Source organism: Zeugodacus cucurbitae, chromosome 4 (genome assembly GCF_028554725.1).
Source record: "Zeugodacus cucurbitae isolate PBARC_wt_2022May chromosome 4, idZeuCucr1.2, whole genome shotgun sequence".
Taxonomy (NCBI): domain Eukaryota; kingdom Metazoa; phylum Arthropoda; class Insecta; order Diptera; family Tephritidae; genus Zeugodacus; species Zeugodacus cucurbitae.
In genome coordinates, this window is record NC_071669.1 from 28,833,268 (window position 1) to 28,858,912 (window position 25,645).

Sequence of the window (25,645 nt, forward strand, 5' to 3'; positions counted from 1 at the left end):
TGTCACACGGCCAGATAAAGGGTTATAAAGGGGTTAAACAAAATTAACTGTATATTTGTAACTAAACAATTTTGGCTTTCAATAATAATAGAAATGTGTGTTTTTTGTTTATGCATATGCATATAATATTGATGAGCAGGCTACAAACATTTACATTAATACATTCATATATTTATAAACATTTTACATACTACATATATACATATATTCACAGTGAGCTTTCAGATATGATTTTCAATCAGCCAAAAATGAGAATCGAATATACGAGAGACACATATTCTAAGGTCATTATTGAGAGTGTTAATCTAATATGTATTTATTATTTGATTGCTGATATAGCTAGCACGTTTATTTGTAATCTTTAAAAGCGCCGTCCTTTTGACCAATGTTCTCAGTAGTCATTTACTTACAATTGTGTTCGGACGTTTTGTTACAATAAACTTCTACGAATATTTAGATACACAGAATATAAAACGCGCGCTCATTAATAAAGGTAATGAAATGAATCGAATGTCTTAATTTCTGTGATGAAAGTTCGATTACTTGGAAAAGTGAAATAGCGAGTGACCAAATCAAATAATAAGAGTATTAATTCAAACAAAATATTTATAAATAATTGTAAATTTTTGTAATATGTATAGTGACGCAATGAAAAGATTTTATAAGCACTAGTTGTAAGCACTAGTTGTATACTATGTAGTTAACACATTCAAAGCATACGTAAATATAAAATGCTGAGCTCATTGGATATAACATGTTTGAAAATATACACATTGTATGTGTACACATATACATGTGTGTTTGAAAATGTATAGGTACATCTTAATTTATTTACACAACAATAAACAAATATGAAAATGCATATACATTTGTAAATTAACAATAATGACCATATTTACAGTAAATAAATAATGAATTTACTATTTATAGATAGATACAACAGATGTGTAGATAAGTATCTTAAGTTTATAGTATTAAAAAGATTAATTACTAGTCTTAGTTGAACTTACGGTTATTGTTCTAATATCTATACTCTATATGGGATTTGTAAAAGTGTACTATCTTTGAACTGAGTTTATTATACATAGTGCAAAAGTAATGTAAAAGTAAAGTAAACAAGTAAGGAAGGGCTAAGTTCGGGTGTAACCGAACATTTTATACTGTCGCAATTTATTTATTTGACTTTATTAATATTATATAATACACAATTTGACCCACATATTCTTCATATATATTGTATAAAGTCCATTGAAAGTTGGAAACCCTAATATTAGGTTAGAAGTACCGAGGTCCTCATGTTCGATATATGGGGCCTTGACAAACTATGGTCCGAATTCGGTTATTTTTAGAATGGGGCTGCCACACTATAAACGTAGAATTTGTACAAAGTTTTACATCGATATCTTCACTAGTGCTAACTTTATATATTGTAATTTAAACGATTCAGATCCACTTCAAAGTTCTGGTATATAGAAAGTAGGCGTGGTTGTGAACAGATTTCGCCTATTTTCACAACATATCATTGAGATGTAAGGAAACTATTACAAACCAAGTTTCATTGAAATCGGTCGAGTAGTTCCTGAGATATGGTTTTTGACCCATAAGTGGGCGACGCCACGCCCATTTTCCATTTTGTAAAAAAATCTGAGTGTAGCTTCTATCTGCCATTTCTTATGTTAAATTTAGTGTTTCTGACGTTTTTGACGTGAGTTAACCCACTTTTAGTAATTTTCAACCTAACTTTTGTATGGGAGGTGGGCGTGGTTATGATCCGATTTCTTTCATTTTTGGACTGTATTAGGAAGTGGCTAAAAAAAACGACTGCAGAAAGTTTGGTTTATATAGCTCTAATGGTTTGCGAGATATGTACAAAAAACTTAGTAGGGGGCGGGGAAACGCCCACTTCCCCAAAAAAATTACATCCACATATGCCCCTTCTTAGTGCGATCCTTCGTACCAAATTTTACTTCCATAGCTTTATTTATAGCTTAGTTATGGCACTTTAAGTGTTTTCGGTTTTCGCCATTTTGTGGGCGTGGCAGTGGTCCGATTACGCCCATTTTCGAACTTAACCTTCCTATGGTGCCAAGAAACAAGTGTGCCAAGTTTCATCAAGATGCCTTAATTTTTACTCAAGTTACAGCTTGCACGGACGGACGGACAGACGGACGGGCAGACAGACATCCGAATTTGAACTTTTCTCGTCACCCTGATCATTTTGATATATATAATCCTATATCTAACTCGTTTATATATACTATATACTCTCTTAGCAACTTTTGTTGCGAGAGTATAAAAAGTGTTTCAATGGTGTCACAAAATCTGATTGAATTTTCATCTTTTCTAATAAAAGCAAAACCAATATTCGAATCGGTGCCTCTATTTATTCATGGGGAAAATTAACAAGAAAAAGTGTTTGGAATTTATAAATTTAATGATATAATCACTTCAACTAAAATTCATTAAAACCGATAAATATAATTAAAGTGAGAAGTCATTTTTGCTTTTATTTTATTGGACAATGAAAGAAGCGCAAACGAGAAAAGGGGAATCACAGTGGAACTTTCATAACTCGAACTCTTGAATTTGCAATAAAGTCAAATTTCATTCAAATTTCCTTTCATAAATCGAACTTTTCGAAATTTAAAATCTACTATCGAGGCAGAATTTTAAAATAGTCTCTATATCGTATGGAGGCGAAGAAAAGATAATGATATTAATGAATTACAGAATAAATGTTTTCACGTATGTACATAAAACTTTATGCGCAGTAAATAAAAAATAAAAAATTCTATAACTTGAAGTCTCTCTAACTCGTTTTTCTGTGGATTATGGAGATTCGAGGGAAGTTCCACTGTATTTATATTTATGTAATAATGTACATAGGCATTTAAAGGGACCCCTCAATTCTCGATTTCAATTTTTGACGATTTTCATAATTTTTTTGTTGTTCATTTTCTTTGTGATCACACAGAAGCCCTTCTTTTCGGCGGCGCATGTGATTTTAGATATTCCCTAGATGTTCAATTCAAAATTTCAACGGGATTAGAATGAGTACATGTTTGGCTCTGGTATGAACTAGGAATATTAATATCGGACAAAAATTAACAAAATGGCGGACCTTTGAACATTCTTTTTTTTAATCGCCACAAATCAAGTTGAAAAGTAAAGATCTTCGCCGATTTGATTTATCCTAGTTCATACATAGTTATATATGTATGTATAGAAATACGTATTAAAATTTGGAACCGAAATGATTAATAGGTTTTGAGAAAAAACGCGTTTAAAGTTTTGAGAAGCAAATTCTTGGGTGTAAAACCTACCTATGTTATTTTATCTCACGTAGCTGTGTATTCTCTTTCCTATTCTTTATTTCGGTAAGTAGGGGGGACTAGAAGCAGATGCTTCAGGCAGATAGTCACAAAATATGAAGGGACAGGGGCACTAATGCGAGCTAGGTACCTGCGAGGTGGCCCATGCGTGCGCGCTCTCGCCGTCGCCTGACGCTTCTACCATAAATCGGCTATATCTTCAAGAGTTTTTGAAATGTCCACTTGAAATTTTAAAGGAACATTCTTGAATAGTTATAGGTTCGAATTTAATTAAAAACGATTTTTTGAAACCGAGAATGGGGGGTCTCTTTAAATGTACATAAATATTGTATTACGAGATATCTTAGCAAAATTAAGTGAGCGTATATTCTTGGATACACGTAGCGTATATTCAAGGTACACTACCTTGGTGGTGAAAATGAGAGAAATCTGTTCAAGAATTTCTTCAGCCCTATATACTATTTATGATGATTTTTGATAATGATTTGATAATTTTGATTTTATGCCTAATATGTGGGCCAAATTGTGTGTTATCTTAATAAAACTATATTACTAAATTGCACCGGTTAACGGTCTTGGAAATACCAACACTCTCGTAGTGCTAGAGATCATCTAGTTTAATCAATTTTCAACTCGTCCTCTGTTCTCGTCATTTTGATATACAGTATGCAAAATACGTATTCGTACACCCTTTGGTACCAAACTAATAGAGCACATACAGGTTTGTGATGTTGTTTTGCAAGCATTGGTTTAACGAGTAATCTTATGAGACTCTTTGTTATATCAAAACAATTACAATAAATAGATAACTATTACTACATTAACTTTATTTACTATTAGTTTTTGAAAGTAATTATGGAAATTTTATATTTTAATGTAATATATTGATATAGAAATATGAAACATTACTTATTATATGTATATTTACTTTGTTGATCCTTCTTTTCTTTTAGAACCTGTATTTTAACTCCTGTACAATTGTTTGAAATATCTTTATAACACAGCTTTTTCATGTAATATCTAATCGTATACTTCTTCCTCTTCTTGACTGGCGTAGACACCGCTTACGCGGTTATAGCCGAGTCCAAAACAGCGCGTATCCCTCCTTCTGGCAGTTTGGCGCCAATTGGTTATACCAAGCGAAGCCAGGTCCCTCTCCACCTGGTTCTTCCAACGGAGTGGAGGTCTCCCTCTTCCTCGGCTTCCACCAGCGGATACTGCATCGAATACTTTCAGAGCTGGAGCACTTTCATCCATTCGAACAACATGACCTAGCCAGCGTAGCCGCTGTCTTTTTATTCTATGTCGTCGAATAATACACACAGCTCATCGTTCCATCGTCTGCGGTATTCGCCGTTGCCAATGTTTAAGGGACCATAAATCTTCCGCAGAACCTTTCTCTCGAAAACTCCTAGTGCCGTCTCATCGGACGTTGACATCGGCCACGCTTCTGCACTGTAAAGTAGGACGGGAATGATGAGAGACTTGTAGAGTTTGGTTTTTGTTCGTCGAGAGAGGACTTTACTTTTCAATTGCCTACTTAGTCCATAGTAGCACCTGTTGGCAAGACTGATTCTGCGTTGGATTTCCAGGCTGACATTGTTATTGCTGTTAATGCTGGTTCCCAAGTATACGAAATTATCTACAACTTCAAAGTTATGACTGTCAACAGTGAAGTGGGAGCCAAGACGACAGGAGATATTTCGTCTTGTCCTCGTTCACCACCAGACCCATACGGTTCGCTTCCAGTCTGAAAAAAGTATCGCCTTATCCAGTCTGAAAAAAGTAGAGCAAACGGCGCGGGTGTTGTTTCCAATGATATCGATATCATTGGCGTACGCTAGTAGCTGAACGCTATTATAAAAGATTGAACCTTCTCTATTTAGCTCTGCAGCTCGTATTTTTTTCTCCAGCATCAGGTTAAAGAAATCACCCGAGAGTGAGTCACCTTGTCTGAAGCATCGTCTGGTATCGAATGGCTCGGAGAGGTCCTTCCCGATCCTGACGGAGCTTTTGGTGTTGCTCAACGTCAGCTTACACAGCCGTACTAGTTTTCCGGGGATACCAAATTCAGACATCGCGGCATAAAGGCAGCTCCTTTTCGTGCTGTCGAAAGCAGCTTTAAAATCGACAAAGAGATGGTGTGTGTCGATCCTATTTTCACGGGTCTTCTCCAAAATTTGGCGCATGGTGAATATCTGGTCTGTTGTCGACTTTCCAGGTCTAAAGCCTCACTGATAAGGTCCAATCAGTTTGTTGACGGTGGGCTTTAGTCTTTCACATAGTACGCTCGACAGAACCTTATACGCGATGTTGAGGAGGCTTATCCCACGGTAATTGGCGCAAATTGTGGGGTCTCCCTTTTTGTGTATTGGGCAGAGTACACTCAGATTCCAATCGTCAGGCATGCTTTCTTCCGACCATATTCTGCAAAGAAGCTGATAAAAGCACCTTATCAGCTCTTCGCCGCCGTATTTGAATAGCTCAGCCGGTAATCCATCGGCCCCCGTCGCCGTATTGTTCTTCAAGCGGGTAATTGATATTCGAATTTCTTCACGGTCGGGCAATGGAACATCTGCTCCATCGTCGTCGATTGGGGAATCGGGTTCGCCATCTCCTGGTGTTGTACTTTCTCTGCCATTCCGAAGGCTGAAGCAGGTTGTACTTTCTCTGCCATTCAGCAGAAGTGTTTCCTCCACAAACACAGTATACTCTGGTCGTCAACAATTAGACCACCTCTGGGGGTCCTACAGGAGTGTGCTCCGGTCTTGAAACCTTCAATTAGTCGCCGGATCTTTTCGTAAAATTTTCGAGCATTACCCCTGTCGGCCAGCTTGTCAAGCTCTTCATACTCACGCATTTCGGCCTCTTTCTTTTTTTGTCTGCAAATGCGCCTCGCTTCCCTGTTCAGCTCTCGGTATCTTTCCCATCCCGCTCGTGTTGTCGTCGATCGCAACATTGCGAGGTAGGCAGTCTGTTTTCTCTCCACTACGACACGACAATCCTCATCATACCAACTGTTTTTTTTTTTACTTTTCCGAAAGCCAATGGTTTCGGTTGCAGCCGTACGTAAGGAGTTTGATATGCCATCCCACAGTTCCCTTATACCGAGATGCTGATGAGTGCTCTCAGAGAGCAGGAGTGCAATTCGAGTAGAAAATCGTTCGGCTGTCGGTTGTGATTGCAGCTTCTCGATGTCGAACCTTCCTTGTTTTTGTTGACGTATGCGCTGTTCTACACAGAGGCGAGTGCGTATCTTAGCTGCTACAAGATAGTGGTCCGAGTCGATGTTGGGACCACGAAACATCAAATCACTGGAGACATGTCGTCCATCTATCACTTCACTGTTGTGCCAAAGACACCTTCTTTACCCACCCAAGCGTTGAAATTGCCAAGCACGATTTTGACATCGTGGCAGCGCTCATAGGTACGTTCTAGGCGCTCATAGAAGGTATCTTTGTCTTTCTTTTCATTGGGGGGTGTTTTTATGTGGTGGGTCCCAAACCCTACGCACAACCTCATAAGCGGGTTTCGCCTCCTCACTTTAGCTCGCCTCCAAACGGATGTCTGTTGGCTACCCAGAGGATACTTGGTCTAAGACCGGAAGTCGTGAGCTGCTTGAGCCACATGTAAAAGAATCGTTCCTGGACACTCCCAAGTGAATGACAGTCAGAAACTTTTTTCACTTAGGTGAACTTATACATATGACTCCATCCTCTATCTAATCGTATTAGGATGTAAAAATTCTTACTATTCGAAAGTATCATTCGCTTAGATCTAAGCCAAAATATATAAACCATGGAACAGTTGCTGCTCATTTTTTGTGACAGCCAAAATGCACATACGGGATAATTTACATTAGGCATTAGGAACATTTTAAAATATGCAATATTTGTATAGAATACTGTAATGTTATTCAGTAGTTTTCCGAAATAATGAATATTCGTTTTAACGAAAACCGCTTAAACGAACAACCAAATTTGATACATTGAGTACCTTAAATAACGAACATCGGAGATTTGTAAGTACTCGGTTTAACGAATTACATGAAGAAGACATATGAAGAAAGAGAATAAATCAAATAACATCAAACCGGAATTAAAAATATAACTTGAAAAAATTCAAAAGAAATTGAAAAAATGTTGAGTTTTATAAAAAACTTAAAACTATTGATCAGCACAAAATAGATGTACAAGTGTCCGAATTGGTTAATTTTGGAAGAATTTAGCTATTTTGAATTGTTTTGTTATGGTTTTTCATTTTTTAACAAATATTTAATACAACAATTTATTCAACTGCAATTTACGGATATTTATCTAATTTTTATTGAAAAACATACCTCTAACTGAGTACACGAATTAACGAAAGATTCGATGCAACGAACAGGGCTGACAATTAATGTGTTCGTTATTTCGGAAAACTACTGTATTACCAAAATTTGGTATTAAAATTAGATGTAGAGTATATACATATAAAGTATGCAAAATCCGTATTCGTACACTGTATTTTTTCAGCGAAAATAGAAATAGAAAGCTATCTTATAAAGATATTTCAAACTATTGTATATAAGTTATAATAAAGGTTATCTATTTATAAAAGAAAAGAAGGATCAACAAAGTAAAGATACATATAATAAGTAATGTCTTATATTTCTATGTCAATATATTACATAAAATATTAAATTTCCATCATTACTTTCAAAAACAAATAGACCAACAGCCCTATTGCACTTTACAAATTCAACAAATTTCTAATTTGTAAAAATTTGAAATTTATCAAGCATTTCGTATTCTGTGTCTAAAATAAAAAGCTTTTTTCTTTATAAGTTGTTAAGAAATAAAATGCTCTTGACAAATAAAATATCTAGTTGTGGATAGGTGTGAAAGTGAATTTGTTGCAATGGAGATATTTTACTTTTGTCGTTATTTCTATACAAAGAGGAAAAATATGAACATGTTGATTGCTGGCGGTATTGAGCCGTTTTTATATTAAGAAGTTTATTTTTCGCTTTTTTATATAAAAAAAATAAGATAATGAGGGTAACTTTGAGGACATTGTTTTCTCTGTATTACACACGATTACAGCTTAGCAAATTTTTGCCAATAATGAACAAAGATTTCGTAGTCCCCAAAAAACTTTTCTGAAGCTAAACATAACTACCAACTAAATCAAAATTGCATTCCAAATAGTTTTAAATATATTATAAAGGACATATGTACATATGTATATGTATTATATTATATAGTATTCTATGGCTTTGCGGGGGTGCAAAATATTAGGGGGGATATGTGATGGAAAAGCGAATAGCCTCTGCCATCCGATTATCAATTAACCTCATTTACGCGTGACACTCCCTGTTTGGTTAGTGAGGCTAACGAGGCTCTGGCGACCGAGTAAAGGCGGTATAACTTTATCATCTATATAGAGTAAATGGGGTTGTTAAACCAAACCAAATACTTTTCATCAGGTCCTGGACGCTCCAGTCGATATCTCGACATCAGAACCGGATAGATAGGCTGATAACCGGTCAATCGTAAACCAAACTTATTAATGAAGCCACAATGAAGAAGGCTCGGTTAAAACAAACACTCATACAAATAACGACTTTATGCATGAAAAATAGGGCCAGATTCGGAGCATGGAATATTTGCGCACTCTCAGAAACTTCACGTCTAGACCAAGAGCAAATGATTTATTCTGAAATTGAAGTTAAATTATTAACTATTTTGCAACAAAAATTGAAATGCATGTGAAAACGTACTTTATGGAATAATTCAAATAAATTTTTCGATTCAATTCAATATAATTAGACAGAAATCAGCTGTTTCTGTTTATATTATTTTGTTTCCCACACATGTGGGGAAAAGCTATGCGTACTCAAGCTTTTTATTTTATCAAAATTGTCACAGAATTCCAAAAAATTTCTTACTTGATAAAAATTTGAAAAATATTTCAATTTTTTTGTTATTTTGTCAAGTGCACAGAATAGGGCTGCAAATGTAAATAAAGGTAATGTAGTCATAGTTATCTATTTTTTGTAATTGTTTTGATATAAAAAAGAGTCTTATAAAATTACTCGCTAAACCAATGCTTGCAAAACAACATCACAAACCTGGTTAATTTGGTTACCAAAGCTATTATTCAAGCGTTAAAATTTGATGGTCAATGTGAAAAACCCTTGTTATTAAATTGGACATTTGATTCATTTACTTAACTACAGAACAACTCATTTTACTCTGATTTTCAAATAATGTAAAATTTTATCTGATTTAAGATTTATGTAAGTATTAGCCCCAACATTCAACTATACATACATATTATTATATATATTAGCCGGTTAGATATGGCGCGTGGCATGTTATTTTCAATGCTTTCTATTGTAGATGGAAGGAAATGAAATTATATATGTATGTATATAGTAATTATAGAAGTAGGCTTATTCTCAAGGTAAATCAATACTAATTTATTCCTATAAGTTTCGTGATAAAGGGCAATTAAAGAAAAGTCTGACCCAAAGGTATCATTTCTTGGAAAATAATCATTAGAATTCGACAAGAAAATCAATTAGGTGCAAAATGTGCACTATCATCATTTCCAAATATATACATATGTATATGTATAGATTCATTATATATATATTTATATACTAGCAACCCGCTCCGGCTTCGCTCGGGTTTAAAGAAACATTTCAATTTTACACACACATACACACTCTCCCATATTTTTGCGTGGGGTCATTAAAAAATAGTAAAATGAAGAAAATTCGAATACGAAATAATATTTTTTTGCAATGAGCGACAACTTGATTACGGCTTCTAGTGTTTTTTTATGTCCGCTGTCTTTCTCTCTGTTTATGAATTCGACTCCCTAAGGCGCCATATCAATCTATGGGTACGTATTGGTCAAAAACCATATCTTTGTAACTACTCGACCAATTTCAATAAAATTCGGTTCATAATATTTTCCTGGCTTCCCAGTGATATGTTTAGAAAAATAGTCCAAATCGGTTCACAACCACGCTTTCATCCCATATACCAGGACTTTGAAGTATACTTTATAACATATACATATATGCCGAATATATAAGTCAAATTGTTTGTTATATTAATAAAATTAAATAAATAAGTTGCGAGAGTATAAAATGTTCGGTAACACTCGAAGTTAGCCCTTCCTTACTTGTTTTTACTGAAATTAGTACCCTCAAATAGATCAATGACTATTCTGGAAAAAATATTAAAATCTATAACCATATAAAATGATAAAACATTTTTGTATTTAAAAGGCAGTAGTTCCAATAATTAATGATGAGCTATCGATTTGACAGTTAAAAGGCTATAAACTTTTGCTTGTCGAGTTGCCCCGTTATGGTGCCTAACCTAGCAGTTGGAGCGGCGAGCATGCGACATTTTTCAAATATCATACAATTCTATACTTGTGATAACTTTCGAATGGAATGTCCAAATTGAATAATTTAAAAAGTTATATAATAATATTGAAAACGCTTAATCATGAAGTCATTTGTTGTGATAAGGATTATTTCCAAAGTATAAATAAAAAAGCTTTTGTAGCGATTACATATATATTATATATATTTTTTAAAATGATAAAGACACTTATTGTGACAATACTATAACAGTTAGACATATGCTGTAGTAACATTTTTTGTAGATAATTATATGATCCTCAAATTTGTTTCCGTAGCGCCCGCGATTTAAGAAATATTTTTGGTAATTATTTCACACCTTCTGTTAAATTATTTGAGTTTTATTAAGGATTCCTAACTTTTTTGAAAATTTAATATAGCTTATGTTCACCACAGATAGTGTAGTTTGCCAACAGTGAAAGAATATTTCAAATCGATCAAGTTATTTCGAAGCCTATTAAATGCAAACAATCAAATCTTTCCCCTTTATAATATAAAGATAACTATTAATACAAATACACATGCATATACAATTGTATAGCATATTTATTGATATATTGTATTGTAGAAATGTAGAAAAATCTTATTAGTAAAAATTATGGAATTACTTATACATAAACTTCGTTTGTCCCTTCTAAGTAAGACCTATTTGATTATGGTGAATGACATATTACTGTATACAGTAAATTGAAAAACTAAATTCCTGAATAAAATACTTATGTATATGATAATTTGTCGTTATTTTCACTTAATAATAATAGTTTGTAAATGCATATCATATTGATGATATTATTGTATTCACAAAGTTTAGAGTAACAGTCCTTAGCCTAATTAGATAATCGATTTCTGGATATAGAAGAACATAACGTATTGGTTTATAAATTACCCATATACATACATATATGTATATCTGTCAGGTCTGCTAATATACATATAATATATTGCCTTTAAAACTAGAAATATTACTATTACTTGTAAAAGAGCGAAAAAAGTCGCTAAGAGAGTATTATAGTTTTGTTCACGTAGTGGTTGTTTGTAAGTCATAAAACTAAAAAAGTTAGAGAGAGGGTTATATTTATAAAAATAATCAGGATGACGAGACGAGGTAAAATACGGATGCCTGTGTGTCCGTCTGTCCAACGGATAACTTGAGTAAAAATTAAGATATCTTGACGAAACTTGGTACACATGTTCCTTGGGACCGTAGTAAGGTTGCTATTGAAAATGGGCTAAATCGTACCATTTCCACGCGAAAACCGAAAACCTAAAAAGGGTCATAACTAAGCATAAATAAATAAAGCAATGAAAAATTTGGATTGAAGGATCGCCCTAGGAAGGGGCATATCTGGATGTAATTTTTTTTTTAAGTGAGCGAGGCTGTGCCTTCAACTTGGTTTTTTGAATATATCTCGCAAAATAATAAAACTATATAAACCAAAATTTCTGCAGTGGTTTCCCTTAAGTACCCCATTATATATATATATTTGGCGTACAAACTGCTTTAAGCGATTATAGCCGAATCCACCAGAGCGCGCCACTCATTCCTCCTTTTTGCTTTTTGGCGCCAACTGGAAACACCGAGCGAAGCCAGGTCACTTTGCACTTGGTCTTTCCACCGGAGTGGAGGTCGTCCTCTTCCGCGGCTTCCTCCAGCGGGTACTGCATCGAACACTTTCAGAGCTGGAGTATTTTCATCCATTCGTACAACATGACCTAGCCAGCGTAGCCGCTGTCTTTTTATTCGCTGAACTATGTCAATGCGGCATTCGCCGTTGCCAATGTTCAAAGGACCATAAATCTTACGCAAAACCTTTCTCTCGAAAACCCCAAGAGTCGTCTCATCGGATGTTGTCATCGTCCACGTTTCGGCGCTCCCATTACACACCATAAAAATTGATATAATCAGATAATAACAATGCATAGGCAGAGGAGAGTTGCACACAAATTTTCTTAAAAAATGGGAAGTGAGCGCGGCGTCGCCGACTATGGGACAAAAACCATATCTCAAAAACTACATGACCGATTTCAATGAAATTCAGTATATAAACTTTCTTGACACCCTGATAACACGGATAGAAAATGGGCGAAATCGGTTCACAACCACGACTATTTCTGATATAACCCAATTTTGAATTCCAACTGATTCTTTCATTTTATAATATATACATAAAGAACTGATTAAGATAAGGAATCGATGAAGCTAGCGGAATAAAACTTTACTCAAATTCGCTTATGGAAAAATTGACGTATTTGGACAATAACTTTTCATGGCCCAGATATCGAACATGAAGAACTCAGTGGCTAAGGATAATTTTTCACCGAAAATATCGGTAAATATCTCGGATATTTTAATGTAATTCAGAGGAATTTTGTTTCTAATAGTGTGTTTCTGTTCTAAAATATTTTAAAATCGGGTCATAACATCCCTTGGCACCCAATTTACTTAATTATCGGTTAATATATGAGATATCTTAGCAAAATTAAGTGAGCGTATAGTCTTGGATATAGATTACCTTGGTGGTGAAAATTAGTGAAATCTGTTCAGGAATTACCTCAGACCTCATATACTATATATGATGATTTTCGTTATTTTATTGGACTTTATGCCGTATATATGGGTCATATTGTGTGTTATCTTAATAAAACTATATTAATAAATTGGGAGAGTATAAGAAGTTTGGTTGCACTTAGTCTCTCCTTACTTGTTATTAATATTTTTTATAAGATCATTAATACATATACATAGTTCGGTTGCACCCGAACCTCTTTAATTGAATAAAGAATATCATTTCCACTCAGTAATTTGTATACTCTCGCCACAAAGTTGCTAAAGAGAGTATTCTAGTTTTGTTCACATAACGGTTGTTTGTGTCACCCAGAAATAAAAGAGTTAGATATGGGGTTATATATATATATAAACGATAAGGATGACGAGTGGAGTTGAAATCCGGATGTCTGTCCGAAAAAAATAGCGAAAACCGAAAACTTATAACTAAGTCATAAATAAAGTTATAAAAGTAACATTTGGGACAAAGGTTCGCACTAGGAAGGGGCATATTTGGATGTAATTTTTTTATATGTATATGGTTTTTGTACATAACTCGTAAACTGGTAAAGCAAACTTTCTAGAGTCGTTTCTTTCAGGCTCTTCCTTACACAGTCTAAAAATGGAGGAAATCGGATTATAACCACGCCCACCTCCCATACAAAGGTTATGTTTAAAACCACTAAAAACGCTTTAATTCACTAAGGAAAAGCACCAGAAACCTTAAATTTCATTTCAAAGATGTTACAGAAGGGCTGCACTCAAATTGGTATACACAACTTGAAATGGGCGTGGCTCCGCCCACTCATGGGTCAAAAACCATATCTCCGATCCCTGAAATTCGGATTGAAATATTTTTCTGGAATCCAAATGATATATTGTGAAAATAGGACAAAACTGTTCACAACCACACCTTCTTCCTATATACCAGAACTGTGAAGTCAATCGTTTAGTTTACAATATATAAGTTAAACGCTAGTGAAGATATCGGAACAGAACTTTGGACAAATACTGCATTTATAGTGTGTATCCGTCTTTCTAAAACTCGTCGAAATCAGATAATAAGATTTCAAGGCCCCATATATACAGCATGAGGACCCCAGTGCTTCTAATAAATTTTTTACTGAAAATATAGGTAAGTCTCTCAAATATTTTGAACAAAGTCAAAGGGCATATTTTTCTTCCAATAATATGTCTCCGTACTAAAAATTTGTTAAATCGAGTCAACTTCTCCTAGCTCTGAAACACCTAATATTAGGGTTTCCAACTTTCAATGGACTTTATACCATATATATGACGAATATGTGTGTCAAATTGTGGGTTATATAAATAATATTAAATAAATAAATTGCGAGAGTATAAAACGTTCGGTTACACCCGAACTTAGTCCTTCCTTACTTGTTTTTTTAATTTTTTTTCGAAGATGTGACATTTTCCCCATGTGAAACTCAAGATACTAAAAACACGAATGTGTGAGTTTTTTCATTGGGATTGTCGTGCACAATAAGGCTGAAATTGGATTGAAGATTAGGTACACCGAAAGTAGCGGAATCCAATTGTAAAGAAAATTTCCAATGAAAAATAATTGTATATACCTTTAGGCGTTGTATAGTGACATACACACGTACAGAATAATTTTATATATACAGTAAAACACGGAAAGGTACTTAAATAAATGCGGCTTAAGTGCCTCGAGGTATAATACTTACCAAGCTTTTTCTCAAATACTTCGATCTTATATATTTTCTTTTAGAATGAAAGTCACATATATTTCTTATTAATAACAAAGATACTTATTAATAACAATAAATATAAAGAAAAAAACATAACAAAACGATGTATATGTTTTCCTTTTGACAATTAAATATCAAAAATATGAAAAGGCACTTAAAAGAAGAAAATTGCAAAAAAAAAATTATTTGTGGCTTAAATATTACAGGCATTTAAGCAGGAAAGGCACTTAGTTATGGCACTTTATGTGTTTTCGGTTTTCGCCATTTTGTGGGCGTGGCAGTGGTCTGATTTTGCTCATCTTTGAAAGCAACCTTCCTATGGTGCCAAGAAACAAGTGTGCCAAGCAATGTTTGAAAAACTACGCTACTCTCGTAGCATTTCATTTTACTCTTGCTACCGCTCTCACTTTGTCGAGAACCACAGCATAGCCTTAGCATAACAATGTAAAAATATGTGCTCTACTCTGCTCCGAGTTTTGTTAGGTAAAAAACTATAGCTGGAGCAGGAGCAAAAAATTAAATTCTTCGCTATGCTCTGGCGTAGCGGTAGCGAAATATCGAGAGCGGTAGCACAGCAGAGCTAATGAAAATTTTCATGTGCTACAGCTCTCGCATGTGTTTGTTGTTTTTTTTCTTTTTCTTCAGAAAAATTTTCGAAGCATTGCACAGAGCTGTGCAATATACATAGAAGTACAGTAGTTTTCCGAAATAACGAACACATTAATTGTCAGGCCTATTCGTTACATCGAATTTTACGTTAATTAGAGTAGAGAGGTATGTTTTTTTTCAATAATTTTAAGCTTTTTTATAAAACTTAACATATTTTCAATTTGCACATTTCTTTTGAATTTTCTCAAGTTATATGTTTAATGCTGGTTCGATGTTATTTGATTTTTTTCTCTTTCTTCATATGTCTTCTTCATGTGGCTGAAAAAAATATTTAAGATGAACTTAACGTTCATCAACCGCTTTCATACTTATTAAGTTTTAGTATGTTTTATTTATTAAATATAGCAAATAAATTACGAAAACTAAACTAACTAAGCTTTAATAACTAGATCATTAACAATTTTCTAAAGTTTACGCTGACAAATATGTATATGATAAACGTTCACACGGCGGACTGATTTCAAAATGGAAAAAATATTACGATTTCAATTTCTGGCGCATGCTAAATCGTTACGATTTGATGATTGAAAACGAAGACGGAACATTGAAATTCAGCAAATGGCATCACGTTTTTGAAGACAATTTCATGCGAAAACGAATTGCAGCACATGCCTGATAAAGATGTACATATGTATATAATTTTGTTTATAAAAAACAGCACTGAAAGTGTAGCTGTAGAGATTTAATAATTTCGATAGTATGTAATCAAATTTTCCATTTTAAGATAAGTTTGCTTTCCTCTTTATTCACTATCACATGATATATGACATTTAATAAAATTATCAATGATTTCGACATTCTTACAAATAATATATTGAATTGAAGTATCTGATTAAAAATATTTATAAGTGTGATTACGCCTAGTCATGGATTTATTGAAGAATAATAAAATTAGAATATATGTATGTATGTATAAATTTCTATGCATTGCAAACAATACGATTTAACAAAGTTTTAGGTTTGGGCACATTTATCATTATGATATTGCAGACATACATGTTTTACATGTACATACATAAATGCTCATAAATAATTATTGTTTGGGAATATAGTCTTTATACATATATATATATACATATATGTTCCGGAAGGTTCTTGTAGTAAAAACTACATAGGTTTGTGGAAGAGTGAGGACTGGACTGACTCGCTTTGAGTCTGTCAAGACTAGGTCTGACTTTTCCTTATTTTTTATACTTATTCTAATCCTTAAGACTAAATACAAATATTCATCTTGCAATCTAATATTTATCTTACAAACATATGTCCTCTTGAGGTGCACCACATGCGGTAAGTGAAAAGGTCATCTCACAATTTAATATGGTAACATGTATCCACTTCTTAATAGTCAATGTGCCAATGATATATTGGACATATTTGTCTATAGTTAAACTTACAATATATTGCTCGTGAGTTTTAATAATTACACTGAACACTTTAGTAAAGGTATGTATTCCTCAAAAATTTTACTGATGGCGCTTCTGCCGAAATGAAAGTCAAATAAAACCAGCCCTTGTTCTGCAGAAATTCCTTTTCAAGTGTTTGTCAATCTAGTTTTCATTTTTTGTAACAAAAAATCTAACTTTTTTACAGACATACAATAGTAATGCCAAAATCTGTCTGGAAAATTGCATAGATTTTTATATAAAGGGTTACATTCACCATCATTTCTCTCAATCTATAGGATGAACACTAATTTTATTCAAAAAAAATATTAAACTTTTTACAAATATGGATGTGGTTTTCTCTTGAAAAAATTAAGCGGACGCTTTGCCGCTCATTACGTTGCCTTAGCCTAAGTGTGTACGATGTAAACTAGAACAATTATATGCTATGAAGTGCCGACCAATGTTTTAGTGTTAAGAATGTTTGAAATCGATACAGTCCTTTTTCCAGTTCCCATAGCACTAATATAATGATTTCCGACCCAACGGTTGACTCTTTCTTCATGTGCACAATTTATTAAGCTTTGCACCCTTGGGTAGATATTCACCCTTATATTGGCATTTGGGAAAGATATCCCATTAAATTTAGGCGAGAATTTTTCGATTAGTCACAAGACAGGAAAAATTTGTTACATACACATGTATATGTACAGTGATTCCTTTTTAAGTGCCTTTCCTACTTAAGTTCTTATACTTTGCGTCATCGTCGAATTTTCCGTAAATTTACATATAAACTTCCCCCTTAAGTGCCTTCACTTAATTGCCTGTAATATTTTAGCCACAAATAAACAAATATTTAAATTTTTTTCTTTTAAGTGCCTTTTTAATATCATAATATATTATTATTTTCATATAATACTTGATAGAGGTTTCCATTTTATTTGTATATCATTTTAGTTTTAATATTTTTTACTTAATTCCAAAACAAAGTTTAGAATGTATAAAATAAGATTTCTTATTTTTTTATATATTTTGTAGATATGAAATTCTTACTGACTGCCCTCTTACTGTCATGTCTGCACATATGTGTTCACAGTCAAGATGATTACTGTTTCGGCAAAGACAAGGAAAGACCCCAGACACGACATTTCACATCGAAAACAGCTTATCAGATAATTAAGGGAACGAATATGGAAAAGCAGTATCTAGTTCCAGGTATGATTATTAACATGATTTTTTTATGTTTGGAATTTATAAAATAACAAATTTTTGCAATTTAAAAACATATAAGTAATATAAATATTTTAGTATATTGTACATTTGTATAACAAGTGAATTAGCCAATCAACAAAATTTTTAACAATTAAAGGACTTCCAGATATGCAGCAGTGCTGGTTAAACTACATACGCAATTCAAATTACAGCTACTGATACTAACCGTGGTCTCCATAACCCAGTTGTATTTATTCTTTGCTTGGCCAATTAAGTTTTTTATGTTATAAGAAAGCCAAAAAACATTAGGCGTGCTTTATTTGACCACCACAAGCTAATAGCTACACCATGCACAAATATGAACTGTGTTGGCAATGCGGGCCCGAACTATCAGCTGAAATGTAATTTATTTGAAAACAAGTAAGGAAGGGCTAAGTTCGGGTGTAACCGAACATTTTATACTCTCGCAATTTATTTATTTAACTTTATTATTATAATACACAATTTGACCCACATATTCGTCATATATATTGTATAAAGTCCATTGAAAGTTGGAAACCCTAATATTAGGTTAGAAGCACCGAGGTCCTAATGTTCGATATATGGGGCCTATGGTCCGATTTCGGCGATTTTTAGAATGGGGCTGCCACATTATAAACGTAGTATTTGTGCAAAGTTCTGCATCGATAACTTCACTAGTGCTTACTTTATATATTGTAAAGTAAACGATTCAGATCGTCTTCAAAGTTCTGGTATATAAGAAGAAGGCGTGGTTGTAATGCGATTTGGCCTATTTTCACAACATATCATTGGGATGTAAGGAAACTCTTACAAACCAAGTTTCATTGAAATCGGTCGAGGAGTTCCTGAGATATGATTTTTGATCCATAAGTGGGCGATGCCACGCCTATTTTCCATTTTGTAAAAATATCTGAGTGTAGCTTCGATATGCCATTTATATGTGAGATTTAGTGTTTCTGGCGTTTTTCGTTAGTGAGTTAACCCACTTTTAGTAGTTTTCAACATAACCTATGTATGGGAGGTGGACGTGGTTACAATCCGATTTCCTCCATTTTTGGACTGTATAAGGTAGTACCTAAAATAAACGACTCTAGAAAGTTTCCTTGATATAGCTTTAGTAGTTTGCGAGATATGTATAAAAAACTTGGTAGGGGGCGGGGCCACGCCCACTTCCCCAAAAAAATTACATCCACATATGCCCTTTCAAAGTGCGATCCTTCATACCAAATTTTACTTCCAGAGCTTTATTTATAGCTTAGTTATGGCACTTTAAGTGTTTTCGGTTTTCGCCATTTTGTGGGCGTGGCAGTGGTCCGATTACGCCCATTTTCGAACTTAATTTTCTTATGGTGTCAAGAAATACGTCTTCCAAGTTTCATCAAGATATCTCAATTTTTACTCAAGTTACAGCCTGCACGGACGGACGGACAGCCGGACGGACAGACAGACATCCGGATTTGAACTTTTCTCGTCGCCCTGATCATTTTTGTATATATAACCCTATATCTAACTCGTTTAGTTTTAGGACTTACAACCAACCGTTATGTGGACAGAACTATAATACTCTCGTAATAACTTTGTTGCGAGAGTATAAAAACGGTTGAATTTATAAATCAAATTTCCCTTTTGTTTACCGCTTTTCTATAATATTCTGACCTTTTAATGTATCTACAATAATTATTAGATCCGGGATGGTCAAAATAAATATGGATAAAGTTTTTTTCTCCCAAAGAAAATGGTGCAACACTATTGCGCATGATTAGCGCAGGGTTGCACCACAAGTGCTGCTTGTTTGTTTGAATTACTGGATAGTGTGTTCTATTGGCTTCTCTAGAACGCTTATCCAATCGGTGATAGCTAATATATGTACATTAAATTTTTACAAGTCTGGAACTGGACAAATGGAAAAATATCAACATTATGGTAGTAAATCAATCCTTTTTTGTGTCAGTATAAACTAATAAATGAGTTAAACATGGTAATACATATATTAAATGGTTAGAATTGTCTAAAAGATTACATTTGAAATAAAATGATAATATCCCAATAATATTTTAACTATTACCGTCATATTGTAATATATTTTTCAACGCTTTCATGCTTTATTAACCTGATGATACTAGTAGTAATCTTACGTAATGCAAGTTTTTACCAAAAAGTAGTATAGCCTATAACTATAAAAGGTCTATAACTTCGATGGGATCAAAACAACGATTGAGTGGATTTATTGTAAGTTTTGGCAAATACTACACAATATTATCATACTCTCGTAACATACACAGAGTAATATATTTTTGTTAACTTAACTGCGGTTTGTAATACCTAAAACTAATCGATAATACATTGTCCATATTTTACTTAAATTAGGTTGGCATTCTTTTTATACATACTCTCGCAACAAAAGTTGCTAAAGAGAGTGTTATAGTTTTGTTCACATAACGGTTGTTTGTAACACCCAAAACTAAACGAGTTAGATATAGGGTTATATATACCAAAGTGATCAGGGTGAATAGTGGAGTTCAAATCCGAATGTCTGTCTGTCCGTCCGCCCGTCCGTCTGTGCAAGCTGTAACTTGAGTAAAAATTAAGATATCTTGATGAAACTTGGCACACTTATTTCTTGAAATCGGATAATAACCACGCCCCCCTCCCATACAAAGGTTAGGTTGATAATTACTAAAAGTGGGTTAACTCACTAACCAAAAACGTCAGAAACACTAAATTTCACATAAGAAATGGCAGATGGGAGCTACACTCAGATTTGTTTTACAAAATGGAAAATGGGCGTGGCGTCGCCCACTTATGGGTCTAAAACCATATCTCAGGAACTACTCGACCGATTTTAATGAAACTTGGTTTATAATAGTTTCTTTACCTCTCAATGATATGTTGTGAAAATAGGCCAAATCGCTTCACAACCGCGCCTACTTCCTATATACCAGAACTTTGAAGACTATCTGAATCGCTTACTTTACAATATATAAAGTAAGCACTAATGAAGATATCGGTGCAGAGCTTGGCAAAAATACTATGTTTATAGTATGGCAGCCCCATTCTAAAAATCGCCGAAATATTTTTTATGGGGTTTTTAAGGCCCCATATATCGAACACGAGGGCCTCGGTGCTTCTAACCTAATATTATGGTTTCCAACTTTCAATGGACTTTATGCACTATATATGACGAATATGTGGGTCAAATTGTGTATTATTAATATAAATAAAGTTAAATAAATAAATTGGGAGAGTATAAAATGTTCGGTTACACCCGAACTTAGCCCTTCCTTACTTGTTTGACTATATTTTTATTCAACAGTAAATATGAATGAAGACCTTGCTTGGTCTAGCTCTGGTACGACTATAATAATGACTTTTTCCTCATAACGATAATTAATTTAATTTTAAGATAAATAATGTTGTTGTGTAGCTAAGTGAATTTATGACCTTTATAAATTACGAGAGTATTTAGTGTTAGGTTCCTATAATACAAAATTTATCTTATTTACAGGCTGTAAACCAACAAAAATTTGGATTTTACATAGGCATGGTACTCGATTACCAACAGTAAAAACTATAAAAGCGGCTCCAAAATTAGAAAAAGTAAGTTGAGAATTTGGCAAGGCGTTAATAATTTATTTAGATTTTAATTGTGTGTTTTTAAAGCTGCGTGACGAAATTGTGAAAAACTATCGTATTCGCCGTACAAAACCAGACACTAACGCCCTCTGCTTAGAAGACCTCACTCTTTTATCCATGTGGAAGTGGAATGCTAGTATTACATTTGATCAAGAAGAATATTTAACTCAACAGGTAAGTTGTAAATATAATACATAGATTTTACACTATATATGAAGTCAACACAGCTTGCTTTCATTCACAATAGATTAAATTTCACTAACTCCAACTAAATCTCTAAAATGTTGAGGATTAAATCGGAGTTAGCAAGGGAGTTAACTGAGATAACTCCCGAATTAATCCCGATTAAAGCAGGATTAACGCTGCCGTCTGTCAGTAGTGTAACGGTTATTTGTAACTATTAAAACTAACCAAGATACATAGAATGTATGATACATGCATAAAAATTATCACGGCAACGAGACAAATTGAATTCAAGACGTCCGTCTGTTCGTGCAAGTGATAACTTGAGTACCAATGAAGATGAATTGATAAAACTTGGTTCTTCAGAAGAAGGTATTATTGATATGCAGGGGTATAGACCCCGAGGTATTACTCGGGGTATAAAGCCCTGAGCTTGCTTTTTTTAAAAAAATTTTGTCAACAACTGAAAACTCCCTTTTGATCTTTTATAATTGCGGTAGGCTAAAGTAACCTCTTTCGCAAGTACTTAGTTTTACAGACTCTCTCAAATACTTATTTTTATATTTTTATAAATCTTCAAAATCCGTTTCATGTTTGTCATTGATTTTAATAACATTTTAGGGATATGAAGACCTTAGAGGAACAGCAAAAACTTACCAAAGGTTTTACGGTGACGTTTTAACTAAAAATTACAACAACAGCCATTACAAGGTACTATTAATACTTAGCATTAAACTATAATTTAATTAGTTATTTGCTTCAATAATTATTTTTTATTTAATAGTTCCGCCACACAGATACGCAACGCACTACAGAAAGCTTTAATGCTTTTGTGGAGGGTCTATTTGGTGTTAATAACAATGTACAACCAGAACCAATACCTGAACAGGATTTGCTTTTACGGCCTTACGACTATTGCGAATCGTGGAAATCTCATGACTACAGCGGAGTTAACTCTGAGAGCTACAAATTTAAACATTCAGCTATTTGGAATAAAACCATTGGAGAAATCTCAAAACGTTTGGGGTATGTATATTTTTCGTAGTAGGTACCATAACGCTATTTTAAGTAAATTAATAAGCGGTTAAAACTGAGTCGAGGAGCTGTGTAACAATATTTTTTAATTATGTCTCTCTTTTCAAAGAAGGAAATAAGAATAATATAAAGGGTGATTTTTTAAGAGCTTGATAACTTTTTAAAAAAAAAAAACGCATAAAATCGGTTCTTTATTTGAAACGTTAGATTGGTTCATGACATTTACTTTTTGAAGATAATTTCATTTAAATGTTGACCGCGGCTGCGTCTTAGGTGGTCCATTCGGAAAGTCCAATTTTGGGCAACTTTTTCGAGCATTTCGGCCGGAATAGCCCGAATTTCTTCGGAAATGTTGTCTTCCAAAGCTGGAATAGTTGCTGGCTTATTTCTGTAGACTTTAGACTTGACGTAGCCCCACAAAAAATAGTCTAAAGGCGTTAAATCGCATGATCTTGGTGGCCAACTTACGGGTCCATTTCTTGAGATGAATTGTTCTCCGAAGTTTTCCCTCAAAATGGCCATAGATTCGCGAGCTGTGTGGCATGTAGCGCCATCTTGTTGAAACCACATGTCAACCAAGTTCAGTTCTTCCATTTTTGGCAACAAAAAGTTTGTTAGCATCGAACGATAGCGATCGCCATTCACCGTAACGTTGCGTCCAACAGCATCTTTGAAAAAATACGGTCCAATGATTCCACCAGCGTACAAACCACACCAAACAGTGCATTTTTCGGGATGCATGGGCAGTTCTTGAACGGCTTCTGGTTGCTCTTCACCCCAAATGCGGCAATTTTGCTTATTTACGTAGCCATTCAACCAGAAATGAGCCTCATCGCTGAACAAAATTTGTCGATAAAAAAGCGGATTTCACATTTCGAACCGAACACTGATTTTGGTAATAAAATTCAATGATTTGCAAGCGTTGCTCGTTAGTAAGTCTATTCATGATGAAATGTCAAAGCATACTGAGCATCGTTCTCTTTGACACCATGTCTGAAATCCCACGTGATCTGTCAAATACTAATGCATGAAAATCCTAACCTCAAAAAAATCACCCGTTATAACCGATAATTAAAACACTTTAACAGAGTAAATTAAAAACGCGAAGAAACCCACTGTAAGCAGGGTCATATATGGATTATTTTATATATCGGATTATTTTACTTTACGCTATATAAATCAAGCACCAATGAGGTATTAGATTATTCTTCTTCTTCTTGACTGGCGTAGACAACGCTTACGCGGTTATAGCCGAGTCAACAACAGCGCGCTACGCATCTAACTTTTTGTCAGTTTGGCGCCATTTGGTAATACCAAATGAAGACAGGTCCTTCTCCACCTGATCCTTCCATCGGAGCGGAGGTCTCCCTCATCCTCGGCTTCCACCAGCGGCTACTGCATCGAAAACCTTCAGAGCTGGGGCACTTTCGTCCATTCGAACAATATGACCCAGCCAGCGTAGCCGCGCTGTCTTTTTATTCGCTGGACTATGTCTATGTCGTCGAACAACACAAACAGCTCATCATCTGCGGAATTCGCAATTGCCAATGTTTAAGGGACCATAAATCTTTCGCAAAACCATTCTCTCGAAAACTCCTAGTGCCGTCTCATTGGATGTTGACACCGTCCACGCTTCTGCACCATAAAGTAGGACGGGAATGATGAGAGACTTGTAGAGTTTAGTTTTTGTTCGTCGAGAGAAGACTTCACTTTTCAATTGCCTATTCAATCCATAGTAGCTCCTGTTTCTGCGTTGGTTTTTAAGTCTGACAGTATTATGGGTGTTGATGCTGGTTCCTAGGTATACGAAATTATCTACAACTTCAAAGTTATGACTGTCAACAGTGACGAGGCAGCCAAGACGCGAATGCGCTGACTGTTTGTTTGTTAACAGGAGATATTTCGTCTTGTCCTCGTTCACCACCAGAACCATTCGCTTCGCTTCCCTATACACGCGGGAAAACTAACGGCGCGGGTGTTGTTTCCAATGATATCGATATCATCGGCGTACCCGAGTACCTGTACACTCTTATAAAAAATTGTATCTTCTCTGTTTAGCTCTGCGGCTCGAACTATTTTTTCCAGTATCAGGTTAAAGAAGTTACACGATAGCGAGTCACCTTGTCTGAAATCTCGTTTGGTATCGAACGGCTCGGAGAGGTCCTTCCCGATCCTGACGGAGCTTTTGGTGTTGCTCAACGTCAGCCTACACAGCCGTATTAGTTTTGCGGGGATACCAAATTCAGACATCGCGGCATAAAGGCAGCTCCTTTTCGTGCTGTCGAAAGCAGTTTTAAAGTCGACAAATAGATGGTGTGTGTCGATCCTCTTTTCACGGCGCATGGTGAATATCTGGTCAGTTGTTGATTTTCCAGGTCTAAAGGCACACTGAATAGTTCCAGTTTGTTGACGGTGGGCTTTAGTCTTTCACACAGTACCCTCGATAGAACCTTATAAGCGATGTTAAGGAGGTTTAT

The 25,645-nt window shown here is 34.6% G+C and overlaps 1 protein-coding gene and 1 long non-coding RNA gene across 4 annotated transcripts in view; one reads left to right on the plus strand and one right to left on the minus strand.

The window, feature by feature from the left end:
• Positions 1–334: 334 nt before the first annotated feature.
• Positions 335–25,645, plus strand: part of LOC105219408 (multiple inositol polyphosphate phosphatase 1) — a 31,111-nt gene continuing 5,800 nt past the window's right edge. Inside the window, exons 1-6 of one of the 3 annotated variants that reach the window (XM_011195528.3) lie at positions 335–493; positions 18,123–18,299; positions 21,823–21,914; positions 21,978–22,124; positions 22,755–22,844; positions 22,918–23,159. In XM_011195528.3, coding sequence (XP_011193830.1) covers positions 18,125–18,299; positions 21,823–21,914; positions 21,978–22,124; positions 22,755–22,844; positions 22,918–23,159 — 746 coding nt within the window. In that variant the 5' untranslated portion in view covers positions 335–493; positions 18,123–18,124. Of the gene's footprint in view, positions 494–13,904; positions 14,436–18,122; positions 18,300–21,822; positions 21,915–21,977; positions 22,125–22,754; positions 22,845–22,917; positions 23,160–25,645 lie in introns of those variants that run through there. The other 2 variants (XM_054228634.1, XM_054228635.1) reach the window with 2 other exon arrangements.
• Positions 8,760–9,214, minus strand: LOC128921343 (uncharacterized). Its single transcript, XR_008470790.1, has 2 exons — positions 9,094–9,214; positions 8,760–9,029 (listed from the first exon to the last, which is right to left on the minus strand). It is a non-coding gene; the product is annotated as an uncharacterized LOC128921343 (long non-coding RNA).